Source organism: Tetrao urogallus (genome assembly GCF_951394365.1).
Source record: "Tetrao urogallus genome assembly, chromosome: 6".
NCBI classification, from domain to species: Eukaryota; Metazoa; Chordata; class Aves; order Galliformes; family Phasianidae; genus Tetrao; species Tetrao urogallus.
Window position 1 is genome coordinate 38,330,232 of NC_136819.1, and position 19,073 is coordinate 38,349,304.

The 19,073-nt window shown below is 56.5% G+C and overlaps 2 protein-coding genes across 2 annotated transcripts; one reads left to right on the top strand and one right to left on the bottom strand.

The window, feature by feature from the left end:
• Nucleotides 1–790: 790 nt before the first annotated feature.
• On the bottom strand, nucleotides 791–5,013 carry PGF (placental growth factor; the record flags this gene model as incomplete). Its single annotated transcript, XM_079536976.1, has 7 exons — nucleotides 791–812; nucleotides 1,495–1,557; nucleotides 1,643–1,672; nucleotides 2,884–2,975; nucleotides 4,165–4,361; nucleotides 4,796–4,835; nucleotides 4,948–5,013. 7 exons carry the CDS (start codon nucleotides 5,011–5,013, stop codon nucleotides 791–793), a joined length of 510 nt encoding a protein of 169 aa, XP_079393102.1.
• An 8,194-nt stretch (nucleotides 5,014–13,207) lies between these two features.
• On the top strand, nucleotides 13,208–18,515 carry EIF2B2 (eukaryotic translation initiation factor 2B subunit beta; the record flags this gene model as incomplete). Its single annotated transcript, XM_079536762.1, has 8 exons — nucleotides 13,208–13,370; nucleotides 13,965–14,085; nucleotides 14,631–14,779; nucleotides 15,368–15,531; nucleotides 15,808–15,903; nucleotides 16,494–16,631; nucleotides 17,318–17,384; nucleotides 18,358–18,515. 8 exons carry the CDS (start codon nucleotides 13,208–13,210, stop codon nucleotides 18,513–18,515), a joined length of 1,056 nt encoding a protein of 351 aa, XP_079392888.1.
• Between the last annotated feature and the right edge of the window lie 558 nt (nucleotides 18,516–19,073).

A 19,073-nucleotide genomic window follows, 5' to 3' on the forward strand; every position in this document is an offset into this window, starting at 1 on the left:
CTGGGCAGTTTGCCCCAGCATCAGCTCCACCAAGGCCAAGGGACAGCTGTAGGACAGCAAGATGGGACCAGACCTCAACAAAACAGAGGGAGTCAGTGCAGGACCACACCAGGAATGGGATGAGTGCCGCAGTAGCTGGGACCGCCAGTCTGGGCACTGGCTGGAAGGGCCCTCCAGCTGCTGTAAAAGAGAGGAGCACTCACCCACCCAGCTCTTGGGTCCACCCCCAGCTTTTATTCAGAAGGGCACCGCTGGGATGTGGCTGTGGATACAGGAAGGGTCTGAAGCACCCCAGTTCCTCCCCGTGCCTACAGAAGGGCTTGCCAAGCTCCCCTCCCCTTCAGACACCCTTCTGGGCTGCACCTTGCCCAGATGGGGACCCATCCCAGCTGTGCTCCCTCCCCTCTGCCTGTAGGACACAATAGTTCTGTGGTTCCAGCCCTGCTCACTCCCACTCCACACTGCACCCAGCTCCAGCAGCATGCCCACAGCTCTGTTCCTCTCAGCCCCAAGATGCCCTCCAGCACCAGTTTGCAGCTCCGGCTCCTCATCCTCCCTTCTGGGTCCTTTAGTCCTGCTGCAACCAGTGCAGATGGGGCAAGAGAATGCTTGGCTCCAGGATACGCTTCCACCCAAGCCAAGCATGAATCTCGTCGGCTCCTTCCTGCCTCAGTCCTGCTCCCCAGCACTGTCACTCCAAGGGGCTCAGCACCACACGTCCCCACACTGGGCAGAAGTGCCATAGGCTCAAGCTCCAGAGGCAGGAGCGAGGCCAGGGGCAGAGCGGAGGCTACCTGCGTGGTGTGCCACATCTGCAAGGGAAGCACAGCACAGTGTGAGAACCACTGGGCTCTGCAGTACCAGAATCACCTTCTGCCCCTCAGCCCTCCCCATGCCCAGCCTCAACACCAAACTGAGGGAAGAGCCATGAGATCTGGAGCTCCATAGCAAGGAGAGGGGTGTGGAGCTGTAGGTGCTGGCAGAGCACTGAGCAGCACACTTCAGACAGAGAGGAGTATAAAAAGCAAAGTGCCAGAACCAGGTTCATCCCCAGGCAGTGCCTGCTCTGCAGCCCCAGCAGGCTGTTTGCAAGAGTCAGCAGGACACAGCGAGGGTAAGGACAGGAGTAACCCAAACAGCAGCTGGCCAAGGACTGCAGTAAGGACACGGCTGGCAGCAGAATGAGGCTAGAACTGGAAATTCATGGATGAAGAACTCAGCATGGACTGTGCAGGCAATATAGCCATATGCAACAAATTCACCGCTCCATCCACCCATCCCCACCCTGAGTGGGACCAGCCAGCTTCAAGCATCCCTGCCAGAGGCCTACTGTACATGGATTGGTGTGTGTCCAATCTCCCAGCCCCACGCTGTCCCCTCTGTCCTGCTCCTTCCTGCATTTGTTCCACTCTACTCACAGCACCAGACCTAACACCTGACCGCAGCTGATCCTTGTCAAGAAGCGAACCACCCATGCCTGCCCTGCTCACTTACAGCTCGCAGTCTTTACGTCTCTTCTTGTCTTGTCTTCTCTTACCTCGGCCCTTGAGTCTCCTCCTTCAAAAGCAAAGCAGGAAAGAGAGGCTGACATGTGGGCACTGAACCCGCAGCCCCAGCAGCGGTGCGCCCCAATGCCACTTACCTGCCTGGCCTCGCCAGGTCCTGCCGCGGCCTGTGGGGAGAGCAGGGTGGTTATGGGGCAGTGCCAGCTGGGAGCTGCCAAGGGGCTGCCAAAGCACCCCAGCATCCTTAAAACATACTCAATAACTCCTGCTCACTTTTCAGCCCCTCACTGACCACAGTAGACAGGGGGACAACAGACTCGGTGACACCCCTGGGCTTCAGCAGTGGCTGGCTGACACCAGCCACAGCATCTGTGGCTCAAGCATCCCCATTATGAGCCATGGCTAGGCTCCATCCGCTGCATTTACACTGAACTTAACAAGGGGAGAAATGTAAAAGTGCTGAAGGGTGCTTGATGAGAAGACAAAAGGCTGTGCAGGTGCAAGACAGACCTGAAGCCAGACTGCGAACTTGTGAATGCTGCCCCAGGAATCACCCCATGTAGGGAAACCACAACAGGCTCAGGAAATTCCCTCACGGAACACAGCTGGAAGCAGGGGGAAGTCGCACACGTGCCTCTTCCCGCTCCTTACACATCCACTGACAGACAGCTCCAGAGCCAGCATGAAGCAGGACAGCCCCGGGCCTGCTCCAACATCACTGCCTGCACTGCTGTGGGAGAACACTTGGCATGGGATCCTTATGCTCTTCTGGACAAGGCTCATACTGCCCAGCAGGACGTGCTTCCCATTCTTTGCAACACTCCACTGCTGATACCAAAGGGCAGTGACCCACTGCAGTTAACTTTGTGCCAGGCTGACAGGCGGTGATGAGCATCTGTCCCAGGGCAGTGCTGCATGGTCTTGCCAGATTGGTGCCATGCATTTAAGCTCAGATGTAAACCCTAAATCACCATCCTCGGATCAGGCAGCCTGTCCAAAAGGGAGATGCAAGGCCCGGCCTTTTGGCCTACACTCATTTGTCACACTCATTTGTGCCAAGTCACAGAGCATCCTTCCAAGGCTTGGGTGCGCTGCTCCAGAGCTGCCTTACCCTATGCCCACAGCAGCACATGGTGCCAAGGCAGGTGAGGAGATGGGGGTACATGCACCCCAACTCACCAAGTGCTCAGTGCCTGATCAAAGCTCACCACACCCCTGAGCTGCAGGGAATGTGCTGCAGAGACACAGTGCAGCCTGGGGCCATGAGCTCCAGCAAAACCCAGCACAGCTGAGATGGGAAAGGCCCCAGCATGTCCCCTTGCCCCATGTAGGGGTGGCAGGTGGGCTTGGAGGGCTTCAGCAGCACAGTGAGCCCTACCTGCATTCGCACTGCTTGTGCTCAGTGAACGACATCTCCACGTAGGGTGCCTCCACGTAGGGTGCCTCCCCATTGGGCTTTATCTTCACAAGCTGAAAGGAACAAAGGTTACTTCCCAGCCCACTGTCGAGGCATCGTTTCTCCACCTCCACTCAATGCAGGACAATGACCACCCAGCACCATGTCCAGGAACAGGGCAGGCCCACTCCTCAGTTCTAGGGCCTCTGCCTCCATAGGCAGCAGCTCCAGCTGGGCTGTGGCTCTGGAAGCTCTCTAACACCTCCTTGTGCCTTTGGGGCTGCATTAAGTCTCCTGTAGGGATTTCTCAGCTTTAGAACAGATATTCGGTCTGACTTTACAAAGACCTTTCATACATTTGACTGCTTTGCACATCTTCCTTCTCAGAAGGGCATTTCTCCCAGCCCAGTTTTCCAGACCATTCCCACTGCTGCCACTCCTCCCACCACAGTGGGCCACAGTCCAGACAATGGTGCCTCCTGTGCTGGGGGTGTGGGATTTGCCCTGCCGCACGTCAGCCTGCAGAGCAGCCAGGGGGGCAACCCACACACTCAGGGGCTTCTCTGGGAATGTTCAACCGTGCTGTGACCCACACTGACCTGTGCACTGCAGCTGAATGCCTCCTGTGTTGGGGAGCCCAGGAAGGGCACAGGTCCCCACCTCTTACTTGTTTCAAATTTTTGCTCTAATTAAGATTTTTTTTATTTTTTTTATTTTTTTTATTTTATTTTATTTATTTTTTTTTTTTTTGGTAGCTCCCCTCCTGACTTCTGATGTGCTTTCAATCTCTGCAGGCTTTCCAGTCCCTCACCCACAGCACAGCAGCAGCATACCGACTACCGGCAGTGCAGAGCGAAGACACGAGCCGCCCTGCTTACCATGAAACAACCACGGCCCCTCGTGCTCACCCTGCCCATCCCACGTCTGCTGCCAGCACCGCTGTGTGCGTCCCCTGGCACATGGGAACTTCCCTGCCATCCCCGCTGGCAGGATCGCGAGCCGCAGGGAAACCCCGGCCCCACGGGGACGCAGAAAGTTGGTGGCAGCAGCTCTTGTTATGGACCGCGCACTGAGGAGAGGGCAAGGAAGAGGAGAGAGAGGTCCGTGCCACCAGAGGTCTCACCCGACCTCCCGGAGAACGTAGGTACCCCTCTGGCTGGGCACTTGTGCGGGTCCCCTACAGCGCCGTGAGGTTGGGAGGCCGCGAGCGCAAAGGTTTCCAGGAACCCACCGCCAACCCCGGCCCCACGGGGCGGTGCTCACCTGCACGGTGACCGTGCCGGTCTGCACGGGGACGCAGCGGAGCCCCTCATCACCGCAGCAGCCCCCGCAGCGCTGCAAGGAGACGCAGGAGGGCCTGAAGATGTACTCCACCTCGTTGGGGAACTCGGTAATGATATCCACTAGCTGCTCCCGAGGCCGGCAGAAGCTACGGTTCCAGATCTCCTTAAAGGTTAGGACTGCAAGAGACCGGGGGGCTCTAAGGGGTGCCCCGGAGAAGAGGGTCCCCAGCCGAGCCCTGCAGCGCTGTCCCCATCGCAGAGCGGGATGCGGAGGATCCCCCGGTGCCCCCAAAGAGACTGCCACTGCTCTGCTGCGGACCTCGCGCAGCCACCCGTCGCCCCAGGGCTCTGTACCTGCCTGCCGGCTCCGTACCCCCGGCGGCTGCGCTGCCGGCCGTCAGAGAGCAGGGGCACAGCCCCGGGTCCAGGCGAGCTGCCTCCCGCTTCCCCGCCGCTCCCCCCGCGGCGGAGCCGCGTTGCGCCGTCCCGTAGCATCGCTCGGAGGCGCAGCACCGACCGGGGGCGCCGCCCGGGCCGCGGGGCTGCGAGACGACGAGCCCGGAGCCGGGAAACCGCCCGCAGTCCCGCACCGACGCCCGCCGCCGACTCACCGGGCGCCTCCGCGCTGGCTGTCCCCCGCGTCTCCGGGGCCTGCAGGGAGGGAAAAGCGGGCGTTGTAGGAGCGGCACGGCGGGACCGCCGCCTTCCAGCCCCGGGCGGCGGCCCCGCTCCGACCTCCCCGCTCGATCCCCCCGGTTCTCACCGGGGCGGGCGGCGCTCCCAGTGCCCCGGCCAGCAGCAGCCGCAGGAAGGCTCCGAGCAGCCGCATCGCCGCCCCGACCCCGACTCAGTGCCACCGTCTTGGCCCCGTCGCCCCCCACATGCCAGCCCGCTCCGTCGCCGCCGGGCCATGGGAGCGCGTCCCCCTCAGCCGCCCCTATTTCACCGCCGCTGTCCCGCTCCGCCCCCGCCCGCCTCGGCCCCCGCCCCGGCCCGCTCCGGCCGCGGGGAGGAGCAGGTGCCCGGCCCCGGGGGACGCGGGAACGACCGCGTCCCCGGAGCGGCGGGGCCGCCCCCCTCCCCGCTGCTGGAGCCCGGGAGCGATCCCGGCCTAAACCCCGGTTCTGCCCGGCACCGACGTTCTCCGGCACGCGGAGGACGGGGGTGCGCGGGGTGGCGGGTGCCGGGCCGGAGGAAAGCAGCCCGGTGGCCGCGGAGCGGCTCCGTTCAGTGGGCCGCGGGCGGCCGGGCCGTCGAGGTTAAACCCGGAGGAGCTCCGTGGCCTTTTCTGTGCTATTTTTAAGCCCCGGTAGCCAGGGAAGCTGTGGCAGCCGGAGGTGGGAGGGAGCAGATGCCAGCGGGAACACGATCCCCGTGGGCTGCGGGGCTTGAGTAAAGATGGGCTCTGTTTGCAGGCCGGGCCTCGTATCCTTGCTTCCTGGGAGGCAGCAGGGCTGCGGGGGCTCCCGGCCTTCCTCCGTGTGGGATCCATCCTTGCACTGCTGTGGCACGTCCCGGCCCCACGTCCTCTGTCCCAGAGACACGGGGCCATACAGGCCGTGGTAGCTCAGGCACCAGCAAGCATCAGGCTCCAGCTGGACCCCCTGTGTGCTGGTACCACTGAGCACATGAGGAAGGTGCTGGTACCTAGCAGGGAGGTGCTGTGGAGGTAAGCTCACAGAGAGGCCAAGGGACTGCAGTCCATCATGCAGCAGCACAGCAGCTGCTCAGGGCCACCACAAGGTGCTCAGCGCCTGCTGGAGCTCCCATGCCCTTATGCGAGCAGGTGCCATCCCCGTGCGGTGCCTGTGCTGCCCTCCACTGCCCTATGGCACCTCTGGGCCCAGTGCACCCCTCTGCCCGGGGATGGCTTTGGGGTGGGAGCCAAGGGAGTTCTTCCCCCAGCCATGTGCAGGAGTTACAGCCACCCGGAGGGCAGAGCGCTGTTATTGCAGAGGTCATCACCATGCGGGGCCTCCAGGGCTGCCAGCCCATCCTTGCGGGAAGGTCTCCTGGGGCCACCCCTCAGACACAAGGCCCCACTGGTGCTGGAGCAAAGGGCTCTCCCTGGGGCCGTGTGGCTGGAAGGGGGGACGGACCGGCCCTTCACTGTGAGGGCAATCCTGTTCCTGTCCTGAAGCTATTTCCTCAGAGGCCTCGGGCAGAGTTTACATTCCTGGGATGAGCATCCCCTTTCCGGGTAGCATGAAGCAGAGACAGGATTGGGAAAATAATATTTGGATGCTGGTAACCTGTGACCAGTAACATCCTCCTGTAAGCAGGGAGCATCCAGCAGGGGCCCAGCCATAGGACAGGGCTTGGGGACAGTGCTATAACTGCACCCTGATATCTGCCACACAAACTCCCCGGGGCTCCAGATCCACAGACCTTAGGAACAGGGCTCAGTGACTGGCTGGAGGCTCATGGAAACGTTTCCTGACAGGACAGATGTGGCAGCCACAAAGCTAAGAGCTTTGTCTCCAATATGTCAAGCAAACCTGTGCCACCTCACTGCTCTGTTAGCAGAGCTTCACCCCACTGCACTGAGTCTTTGCTATAGTCCTGTGCTGGGATCAACATCCCCCATGGGAGTCTTCGCCCCTGTAAAATCTCACCTTTGGCATCTCAGGTGAGAACAGCCCAAACAAACATCCTCATGTCCCTGTGAAGCCAACTGTCTCCTGGCCCTCCTGCGTCACCTACTGAGCCCTCAGAAAACACCCTGGAAACCTCAGCTCTGTATTTTTGTGCTGCAGCTATTTCTGGCCCACCGTGGGTCAGTCCGGAGAGCCGTGTGATGCTGTGCCCGAGCAGCCTCAGCCAGCAGTGCTGAACCCAACCACAACGGGACCCCCATGGCCACACGTCACAGGGATGTGACACACTGCACTCCTTGCGCCTCGTCCCAGAGCACCCCTGCATTGCCAGCGTTTCTCCTGAGGGAACAAGCCTGTGGACTCCTGGGCCCCACAGTACTCCCCAGAGCTTGGCCAGGTCTGGCCTCCTGTGCCTGGCTGCGGGCAGCCCCGCGGTTTCTCCTCCCAGCCCAGGTGCACAGGGGATGTGTGTGCTGAGCAGCAGGCTGACAATAGGGGGAAATGGGCCGTGCTGCGCACCTCGAACATTGTGGCTGTTGTTGCTGCTCGAAGCAGGCGGAAGCGGCTGCCCTTAGTCAGCCCCGGCTGCACGTGGCAGGAACTCTGCTGTTTATTTTGGTTCCCCGGGATGGACCTGGCCTCCCTGGGGACCCGTGGCCTCTGTAGGGCTGATGAGGCCGCAGACACCTGACGGCTGCCCTGTGCTGGCACAACAGCAGGGCTCAGCACGCACTCTGCCTGCGGCGCTGTGCCTCAGGCTGGCTACGCGGAAACCAGAGCTGCCTCAGAGCACAGGGGGCACAAGACCCATGAGGGCAATCCCAGCAGTGCAGCCGCACCCCACTGATATCCCACTGGAGATCTAAGGGGCGATGCCATCAGCGAGCAGCAATCTGACACAGCAAGACCTGAGTCCTAGGACCCTGAGCCAGTGGCAGGCACTGCTCAGCTCAGCATCTCACACCAAGTGTGAGCCTCGTTTGGCCCTGAGGCCAAGCCCCATTCCCACAGAGGTGAAGCTGTGGGCAAGGTGATGCCGGCAGCAGGGAGGGTTAAGCCAGCTGGCTGTCTCCCAACTCCGCTGTGACATGGCTGCACCAGGGCAGCGCGTGGCAGCTGGTGGGAAGTCACGGAGAGCACATCGTGCTGGTCGGCTGGCGGGGACACATTGGGACACGGTGTTTGCAGGAGCAGGGTGAGGTTAGGGAGCTGAACCGCAGCATCAAGCATACGTGGGTGCCTACAGGTAAGCGCTGTCTCAGCAGCTTCCCAAACCGAGCCTTCCAGACCAAGTGTGTGGTTGCTGTGCCCAGGCAGCAGCCCCTTGTGCCAAGCTGATGAGAGCCCCCACGCAGCCCCTGTCCTGCGCAGCCCCCCAGGAGAATGGGTCTGAATGAGAGCTGGAGGTGACTTTCCACTAGAGAACAAAGCTCTTTCTGTGTACATCTCCCCTCACGACACACCATGAAGGCTTCATCAGCCCTGGGATGAAGGTGGTGGGAGTCTAACAGGGAGGAGCGGCGCACGTGCTACCTTGCTGCGTGCCTCTGCCCACCACCTCCCAGCACAGCCAGTTGCGGGCAGGGGCTGCCAGGCATCCTCTCCTGCCAAACGAATGTGATCCACGCCCAGCCCAGAGCTTCTGGCTGCTTATCATGTGGATGCAGTTCTCCTGCTTTTAGCTGTCATAATATTGACACAAAGCAAAATAATAGTGACGGCAAGCCCCTGTCTGGTTCTGGAAGGCAAACACATAAGGAGAGGGGGAGCAGCAGGCTTGCTATTGTGCAGAGCAGGCTCCCAACCTCTGCTCACAGCACCAGCGCAGCAATGGGACGCGGGGATGGCGTGCGCGGGCTCTGCACTCAGCTCACCCCAACAGGAGTGAACGTGTGCATCGGCAGGGCTTCGTCCCCAAGCCCTTCCCAGAGCGTGGGTGGAGGGGTGGCTCATCTCTCTCTTTCCCTGAAACCTGGCAGCCGCTGAATAGCTCGCATCACCCGCGGCAGACAATGAGTAAAGCGAGCCCGGCAGCCAGCTGCAGCGCGAGGAGCGCGTGAGTGGAGGAACTGCGCAGAGCTGGCCGGTGACCAGGAAGCAGCCCAGACTGCTGGTGTCACGGACCCTCGGTGACCACAAAGCAGCTAGGACGCACTTTGTCTCCCCCGAAGGGCCCGGCTTCCTGGAGCAGCGATGGTGGTGCCAGGTTTGCCTGGGGACTCCCCTGAGCTCATCCTGGAGGGATGCACGTCGGCAAACCCCAGCACCGCTTCCTCCCCAGCCCATCCAGCCTGCTGCGTGCCCTCTGAGCAGGGATGGGACCCAGTCACCACCTGCATGGTGCCAGCCAGTTTTCTGACTTGCTCTCCTTAGTGCTGAGTGACACCGATGCCTTTTCTGGCTACAAAGGCCCGATGTGTTGGTTGTGGTGCTGGGGCCAGCATCCTCTGACCATCCCTGCAGCATGCTCCCTCAGCCCTCTCTCGAGCTTGTTTTCCTACCTGACAGCTGGCTTCCCCCACACTTCCCTCACTCTTCCTGACCAGCCTGGCCTTTGAACCCAGAGCCTCCAGCTGCCGGTATCCCAACCAGGGACCTGGAATGGTGGCAGAGTAACAAGTTGGTGAGCGGGGCTCCCTGCCCAGAACAGGCACTACAGTGCCAGCTTCTTGTGCCTCTCTCTCTTGTCCCCAGGGTCACGGCCCAGCCTGCACAGCCCACTGGGGGCACAAGTGTGGGCTGCTTCCACAACAAAGTCTAGAAAAACCCTGTGACTTCCCAGCCTCGGCCTCTATTTTAAGGCTCTGAAAAGGAGGGAGCAAGCAGCAGACGTGCTGGCAGAAGAGATGATCCCGGGACCGGATTCGGAACCACCTACTTGTTTCCCTGAGGGATCAAGGACTGTGTCAGCATTGCCAGGCCTGCCTGTGGGCACCATGCTGATGTGAGGGTGGGCCATCAGCTCTTTGCCAGGCAGAGGCTGGGGCATATGCGTGCGAGCTGCTGAGCAGTGAGCTGTACCCAGTCATTTGCTATCTCGAGGCACTGAGCTGGTCCTATTACCCCACCCTCAGAGCACCCCCAGCAAATCCTGCCTGTTTCTTGCTGTCCACTTCAATCACACTTCCCTATAGATGCTCCTTCATGGAGCAATTTTTGCCAGGCTCATCTGCAAAGAGCAGCAGAACACCTCCTGGTACCTACGGAGTCAGCCATGAATCTCAAGCATGTTAACACTGCCGATGACTCAGGCCATGTCTTCGTGCTCCTCCAGACGCACAGAGCTGTGTTTCTCAGCTATTCACATACCTGCTTTTGATCATCAGCTATTTGTTTGGGGTTTTTATCATCTTTTCCTGGAAGCTGAAGTATTCACCATGTGCTCAGCACTTGCCTCAGCCTATCATTTCCAGTTCCTCTGCTTACTATGTGACACAATTTCTTCCCAGTAACATGCAGAAAGCACCGGTTTGGGCTCCCCCAGCCCTTCAACAGAATCACTCCTGTTTCATTACAGTTCTGCCTCCATGGCTGCACAGCCTTGTCTGCCACTGCGACTGTCACAGCTGCTGCCTGGGGCCATTCCTTTGAACATAGACCAGAGACACTCCGGGGAACCCAACTCCTCAGGCTGTGGTTTGTGTTCCCCCTGCCATCACGTGTTGTACAGTCCTGAACTCCTCCTCTGCCACTCATGCCCAAAAGAACCTTTGGCACCCAGCAGTCACCCCATGCTCCTTTTCCTCATGTCACCTATCCAGCCTGTGCAATCACTGCTGTGCAGACAGCCACCTTGTTATTCCTACTGGGCTGTGTCTGCTGGCTCCCGCGTACTGGCTCCTTCCCTTCATCTGTGCTGAGCGTGAGCAGCTCACTTTTCTTATCCATGTGTTACAGACGAGTCCAATTACTAGAGTTCAGCAAACTCCAATTCCCTTCCCTGGCATTTCATCCAGCCCACTTGATCCTCAGAGAGTTTCTAATCCAAACAGCCTCCTAGCACACGATGTTCCAGTGCTCCCAGACTCTACCCAGCCTCTGTGCTGCCTTCTCCTCCCTCGCACTAGCACTCAGGGGATTGCATTCAGTCCCCAGGGAAAGATAAATGCAAAATTCATCAGGCAGAACGGACAGCGTCTCCAGTTGCCACCCCTAAGAAAGAATCCTGAATACCCCAAGTTCAAAGGGACCCACAAGGATCACTGAGCCCAGCTCCTGGCTCCCACACAGGGCCACCCAAAATTGAAACTCTGTCTCAGGGCATTGTCCAATTGCCCTTTGAACTCTGGCAGCATGGGGCCATGACCACAGCCCTGAGCAGCCTGAGTCCAAACAGCACAGAGCAGAGCAGGACAACCTCTCCCTCACCTGGGGGCAGTGCTGGGCCTGGTACACCCCACAGTACAGTTGGCCCTTTGGGCTGTCAGGGCACTCTGCTGGCTCGTTATCAGTTTGCAGTCCAACAGAACCACCAGAGCTCCTTCTGTGGGGCTGCTCTGCAGCTTCTCATCCTCCTGCTCTGTCCCATGCACAGAATCAGATAGTTGCTCTTGTTAACCTTCATGCAGTTGGTGATCATTTCAAATTTTCAAGACCTCTCTGCAAGGCCTCTCTGCCCTCAAGAGAGTCAACAACTCCTCCCAATTTTGTGTCATCCACTTACACAGTGCAGCTTCAGCTCCTGAGGAGCAGTGCACCGTGCTGGGCGTGAGATGAGCCATGCCCCAGCTCCTCCACAGGCACAGAACATGTGTGCATCTGCCTGGCTCTGCCAGCCAGCTCATCCCCTCCTCAGCTCCTTCACCCACAGCATTGCTCACACGGCAGCTGGGAGGCCGCTGCAGCCAAGTCTTCCCAGGGGCATCTGGGTATGCCAGGGAAGAGAAGACATGCAGAAGGTGTGACGTGCAGGAGGCAGACAAGAGAGGGGTTGCAGAGTTTAGCTTCTGCTCTGGACAGCTGCCCAGGACCCACCAAGGAGCTCTCCACCTCCACAGCCTGCTAGACAGCAAGACGTTACTGGATATACCAGGACACCAAGAGCTTTCCAGTCACCTCTCCACGTGTCCCAGGCTACCCTGGCCGGGACCATGCCACCCCGCTTCCCCTCCCTCCTCACTCCTCCTGGGTGCTCAGACCAACGCACTGGAGCCTGGCAGCAGCTGCTGGCCCATGACAACCAGATGTCTCTCAGCTGCGGTCCTGCCAAGCAGCCAGAGCCCGGTGTATGCCTTCCAGTTCTCCAGAGAAAGGCAGCTTCTGGCTCGGCTCAGCTACCGCGGCCGCAGGCTAACCGCTCCCAAATCCCCATTCAGAGGCTTTCATTCATGAAATACGGGGCAGCGGGCTGAAAGCAGAACTCTGCCCCCCGAGGGACACCGGGCTGGCAGCTGTCCTCGGCTGGCTGCGGCGGCACTGCCCGGCGGGACGTGCTGCAGGGAACGGGCAGCGTGAGCGTGGAGCTCGCAAACCCTGCAGCCTGGCAAGGGCTGAGAAGAAACTGCCCCGCAACAGCTCCTGGGACTGGAGCAGGGAATGTAAACAGCTCGGCATCCACACGGAGGTCACAACCCCCGGGCTGGTTTCCCTTCCTCTCGCTCCCTCCTGCCTAATCTCGGAGAGCTGCTCTGTTTATGAGCCAGATAAGTAAACAAACAGAGGAAAGCTCCAACGCAATGCATTTTTCTCTGGCCCATTCCCCGCGTGCCCGCTCCCAGGGTGCGTGCGTGGGAGCGGCGTCTGCATGCCGGCACCCAGCGGCAGGCACGGCTCGCGGCCTGGCTGCAGTGCGGCTGCGCAGAGGGGCAGCGGGGCAGCGGCGTCCCCCGTGTAATGCGGCGGACCTCTCCAGCACAGACCCGAGCGTGTGACCGGCTGCCGCTCGGGGGATCCGGCCGGCCTCCCGGCACGCAGGAGCAGCAGGGGACACCGGAGCAGCCCGGGCGCTGGGCGCGAGCTGCCGCGGTACATCGCCGAGGCGCCGCTGGTGTCCGGCTGGCAGCCTGCTCTGCTTCCTCGGCCCAGCAGAGCGGCGGGCCGGAGCGGCGCTGCAGCGTTGCGCCGTGGCCGCGGCGCGCCGGGAAGCGGACGAGACGGAGCCGCATTCCTGCCTTATCCAGGCGCTGCCAGCGGGAAGGGCCGGGCCGCCGGGAGCTGCGCCCTTCCAGCCGGTTTGCTTTGGCTCTCTGCGCCGCGAGAGCGGCCCGCTCCAAAGTCAATGCCGCGGGCGGGCTCTTCCCGCCGCCCGGGTCCGGGTCGCCGCCCGTCTCCCGGGTAACGAGGGCGCCGGCGGCCCCGGCCCCGCGCCTCTCATTGGCCGCGCCGCTACGGGGCGGGAGCAGCGCCGCGGTGTCCGCCAATGGGGCGGGAGAGGGGCGGAAGCGGAAGAGCTTCTCCCGCCCGTGCGGCGGTGTCGCGGCCGTCGCCATGCCGGGTGCCGCCGAGCGCGGCTCGGAGCTGTCGGAGCAGATCGAGGCTTTCGTGTCGCGGCTACGGGGCGGCGGGCAGAGGCCGCGCTCTGAGGACACGGCGCGGCAGACGCTGTCGCTGCTGCGAAAGATCATCGCGCACGGGCGGTGGGGATGGGCCGGTGAGGGCCGGGCTGCGGCCTGGCGGGGGGAGGGCGGCAGCGGGGAGCCCCGGAAGCTTCGGGGGCGGAGCTCCGAGCGTGGCCGGCGGGGTCCGGGCTCCCTCTGAGTCGCCCGTGTCTGCCCGCGCTCCTCGCCCACCCCGAGACTGTCAGAGCTGTGCCGTGGGCTGGGACTGGGCTTGGGCTTCCTTCTTTTGTCGGCAGAAGTTGTTTCTGTATGCAGTTCCTCGCAAAAGCTTCTTGGGATGTGGCTCCCACTTTTAGGTAGTTAATTTCAGCGTCCCGAGTTTGCCATCCTGTGCATGGGGTATACGTAAAGGTCTTTCTAAAAGCTCGGGATGTCAGTCAGAATGCTGCTCATCTCACCTGCAGATGAATTTCCTCTTTCTCCATACTCATCTCTTATGATCTTTCATAGGTTCCAAGTCTGCATTGTATGCAGGTGATTCACGTTACCCAAAAATCCTCTGGTGCAAACTGTGGCGTTGCTTTTTGCACATGTCTGTGCTTTGCCTTGGCGTTGTGTTACCGGTGTCTGACATGTGCACGGGGCAGCCGCAGGCAGTTTATAACTGAGACTGTGCCCTCTTTCAGGGGAGCTGATGGATCTGATCCGGACGGAGGGCCAGCGGATGACAGCAGCACAGCCATCCGAGACCACAGTGGGCAACATGGTGCGGCGTGTGCTGAAGGTCATTCGGGAGGAGTATGGCCGGTGAGGTGCTCCTTGTGCTCTCTCTGCCCCTCCAAGAACCCAGAGCAGGCTCCTGCAGTGTGTTTTGCTTTTGTGAGATTGCTTTTATCACCCGCTGTTCCATGTTCCAGCATCTTCTACAGAGGGATTCTATAAGTTTAATAATAGAGGGAAGGGCACCACTACCAATGGACCAGTGGTTTTCAAAATAGCTGATGACATTTCCTTTAGTAGATGCAAAAGCTCCCCTCCCCAGAGCAGTTTGGGTTCTGACCTGGCCATTTCTATTGCATCCCCAGGAGGGTCTGTTCCACTGCAGCAGTAGCTGTGAGTACTGCTCTCCACCTGCTGTGCTTGGATGCAGCTTTGGGAAGCGCTCGCTGGCAGAGCTTCAGGTTCTGCCAGAGATGGCTAGGCAAGCTCTTCAGTGTGACATGACCCCTGCATACGGTTTTCCTTCCTGTCCATTCACACCCTCGTGCTGTGCTGTGGGGATGCTAGCTGCTTTGTGTTAGGCTCTGCACCTGCATGCTCTCCTGAGGCTGAAGGGCTCTTTTTCTCTGCAGACTTCATGGGCGCAGTGAGGAAAGTGATCAGCAAGATTCCCTGCACAAACTTCTGACCTCTGGAGGACTGAGTGAGGATTTCAGCACTCCCTACCCTTCTCTCAGAGCAAACGTTATTGAAGCTATCAATGAGCTGCTAATAGAGCTAGGTATGGACGGGGCTAAAATAGCTCATGAACAGAGATCTCTATGGGATGGGGCTGATGCTTCCTTTTGCTCTTACCTGGAAAGATGACACCGAAGAACTGGGTGGTTTAATCTGAAGTAATGGGAATAGGTGTGCTTTTTTTGGTTCAAAGAAGCATCAGAAACAGGGGTGTCTGCCCATGCTATTGGTTTTTTGGGAAGTCTTAAACTGAGCCCTGTGAAGTAGAGTATCAGCAGTCTGCCAAGGTTGGACGTAATCCCAATAAGCATTATTTCACCCTTTTGCCCAAAGTACTGTGATGTGTTTTTCTTATCCTACAACCTTATCCTACAACAGACATGTAGAGCTCCTCCTGAAGCCTAGGTCTCCTTTCTACACGGTTGTAGTGCTGCTGAACTGTAAAACTGGAACGTCCATCATGTGGGCATGGTGCTTGTCTGGTGCTGGCACAGCCCACTTCTGTAGTGATGGAGCTTCTGCTCTACCAGAATTTGTAGAGTCACTCTGGTAAAATATGTTACTGAAGCACAGCTGCACAGATGTTGCTTTTGCTGGCTTCTTTTCCACTCATAACTTCATTCTGTTACAGAGGGCACCACCGATAACATTGCCATGCAGGCACTGGAGCACATCCATTCCAACGAGGTGATCATGACCATCGGCTACTCACGCACTGTTGAGGCCTTCCTGAAGGAAGCTGCCCGCAAACGGAAGTTCCAGGTCATTGTGGCAGAGTGTGCACCTTTCTGTCAGGTAAGGCCCAGGCTGTGTTGTCATATTGCATATACACATATTGTTGTATCTGGAGACAAGCTGTCAGCAGAACACCTGCTGAAGCGGAACGTTACAGGAATGCTTCTGCAGTTGAAAGATTAAAGACGACTCGTTGCTCTGCTCTCTGTCCTTCCGTCAGAGGGCTGTGTTTGTGGTCTGCTGCTTGATGTTTTCTGCAGTTCAGGCAGGGATTGAGTGCTCTACAACTGCAGTACAGGAGCTGGGTTTCAGGGACACAATTATATTCTCCCTCAGGGTCATGAAATGGCTGTCCGACTATCTAAAGAGAACATCGAAACTACGGTCATGAGTGATGCCGCTATTTTTGCTGTCATGTCTCGAGTCAACAAGGTAAGGAGGGCTTTGCTACTGGTGGGAGTTCGTGGCAGGTTTGGTGCTTGGGCCTTCCAAATCACCTACAGATCCTATCTGTGATTTATGTCTTTCTTCAGCGATACTCAAAATTGTAATAATCCCTGTTTACAGATAGGGAGATGTTGTGCAATCCCTAATAATTGTGATGACTCTATCAGCATAGTGATAGGATTTTCTGCCTTAGTCACTAATGATCAGAAAAGTTGTGAGAATCCAAGCCAGGAGAGCAATCAATCAAATGACCAGCTTACTTTTTAGGCTTGTAGCAGAACAGGGAACACAGTCCAACTTCTGCATGGTAGTCTCTGCAGTAGAGCATATGTTTGTCCTGTAAGTTCTCTGTGCTGGCATCACTGTGCTGGAGTTGTGCTCTTGTTGGGAGAGGAACATATTGGTGCAGAGCCAAAGCCACACAAAACAGATCAGGCATCCAGGTGCCCTGCAACTCCAACTGCTTGCTGACTGCTCTGACAAACTCCATCTTACTCAGAAGGTTGTCAGCCAGGAAGCTCATCTTCCTCAGTTTGCTGTGGTAGATGCTCTCTAATGCTAATTTGTCTTTTAAGGTTATCATTGGTACAAAGACAATCCTGGCCAACGGTGCACTGATTGCTGTGAGTGGGACTCACACTCTGGCACTAGCAGCTAAACACCACTCCACACCACTCATTGTATGTGCCCCCATGTTCAAGCTCTCACCCCAGGTAAGCACAGCACCTCTTCAGTTCTGCACCTTCTTTAAAGAGAGATAAGGGGGTGATATTTGCTTGTGAAAGATTAGGGTGGACAGCACCACATGGCCCAAGGTAGGATTGGTAGATGAGTCATCTCCTCCATGTAGTGCTGCTATTTCAGATAGGAGATCTTCACCCAGATCTGGCACAGGTCAAGGTCTCAAAGCTCTCCCTGCAATGCTAAATTCTTTGCAAAATCTGCTGAGTAATAGGCGCACAGAGTATAAGGTTGCCACTAGATGAGTGAGCCAATGCTACTAGAGAGTGACATCACCATTCTTTTTCTTCTGTGTATATTTTTAGAAGTGAAAGATCCTTTGTACCTACAGAAGTGGCAGATGGAGATGCCCTCTATTTCCTATGCTCAGTATTTTCAGTGTTGTCAGATTAAATTGCAGACTGAAAAGTCACATCTCTGCTCTGGTTCCCTAGGCATTGCAAAAGGACAGACAGGCCACAGGAGGTTCTAGAAGTTCCTTTCACTGTAGATGCTACTGAAGTACTGGGCATGGGTACTATGTGATTGTTGTAAAGAGCTTTATTGTTTCCTGGCAAATCTTCCACTGCTTCAGTTCCTTCTAGCACCCAGGATGTTTTCACTAGGATAATGAGATGCTCTTTATTTTCTTGACCTTCTTGTACTCTGTCTCATTCAGTTCCCTAATGAAGAAGATTCATTCCACAAGTTTGTGTCACCACAAGAAGTGCTGCCATTCACAGAAGGTACTGGTCAAGCCAGTCCAGGCAATGGTTGTTTTATATTCTATTTTATATTATAAGATATATTTGTTGTTTTGTTGTGTGTTTTTTTTTTTTTTTTTTTTTTTTTTTTTTTTTTTAAATATTTGGTACAAAATGTTAATGTAACACTGTCTGAGACCCCAAATCATTTCCTATTATCTTAAGGGGAAAAAAAAAAAGTGCTGGGAACCATTCCATTTTATATGTAGCTTTTTTACTATAGAGAATACAGAAGAGTTTTTTTGGAACATTATCCATCTTTTTAGTTTTGCTTCTGGTCTGCATCGTTCAGCATTTTAATGTAGGATTGTGATAGTGGTGCCAGACAGGTGGCAATTTCCTGTGGGACACAACAGATGCCCAACAATGAATGCAGCTTGCTCTTCCTAAAACTCACATAATTTCTTGAAACTTTGTTACTGAGTTTCAACAATCAGATCAAGTATTTCTGATGTGAGTTTTCCACTCCAGTGTCCTCTTTAGAAAGGTGGCTGCTCACAGTCTCCCCCTTTCAGCTAGGAATGTTACTTTCAATGACACATTTTTGTGTGATAGACTTCTGAAACTACTAATATATTAAGTTTGGCTCAGGTTTGTTTTTGGCCTTAGGAGCTTTTGTTTAGATGGTAACTTTGGCGGCACTGGGATACAAATTCTACTTCCAATCAGCAGGCTTGCTATGAGTTAGTAAATCTGCATCAGAGAGGATCTGGGGCTACTATCAGTAAAAACTACCAAAAGAGCAGAGGATGTTGCTCCAATCCAAGATTATTGTATACTTACAATTCAAAGGCATTGGTGAGGAACTTGGAAAGGATTCAGGATATCCCAGTAAGGACTTCAGGATGTCATGGGCCCAACCAGTTTCTCTAGGAACTCAGGAAGACATGCAGAAGGCTAAATATACTTTCTTTGGTTTGCTTATGTCTTAATACTGCTGCTCTTTTCTTTTCAGGAGAGATCCTGGCAAAGACTAATGTTCACTGCCCAGTGTTTGACTATGTCCCTCCAGAGCTCATTACTCTCTTCATTTCTAACATTGGGGGTAATGCACCTTCTTACATCTACCGCCTCATGAGTGAGCTCTACCATCCAGATGACTATGAACTCTAACACCAAGAAGCGTATTACTGTCCAAACTTGTCCAGTCTTTCTCTTTAGAAAGAGACAGCAGCTAATTAAAGCAGATGTTGCAAAGGTGGGTTGCTGTTGGGAACTGGTAGGGAATACGCTCAGCACAATCTTACCTACCAAAAAGCAGCAGAAGACAGTTCTTGTACTTGTCCTGAACCCTCTGCTTTGTTACGAGCCACATGAAGATGCTAACCAATTTTGAAACAGCAAAATGTTTTCTGGGGCAGCTGCGCTGTTATTCAAAGAGTGCTGCAATAAATGCTGTTTACAGTGCTCTCAGTGTTAATTATTTTCCATGCAGAATTAGTTTCCTTAAATAACCAGGGTTTTATGAGTGCAGTGAGCTGCCTGTACTTGTGCTGCAGAAGTAAGGTTAACGCGTGCTTTCACCTAAAATGTAAGTGCCAGTGACCTCATGCTTCAAAACTGAACTTTTGGTAGAACTTTTGGACAAGTTTTGTTAAGCTACTGAAATACAAATCAGTTATTTGGAAAATGCTGGAACAGAAATTCCATTCTTGACGAAAGGTAGACTTC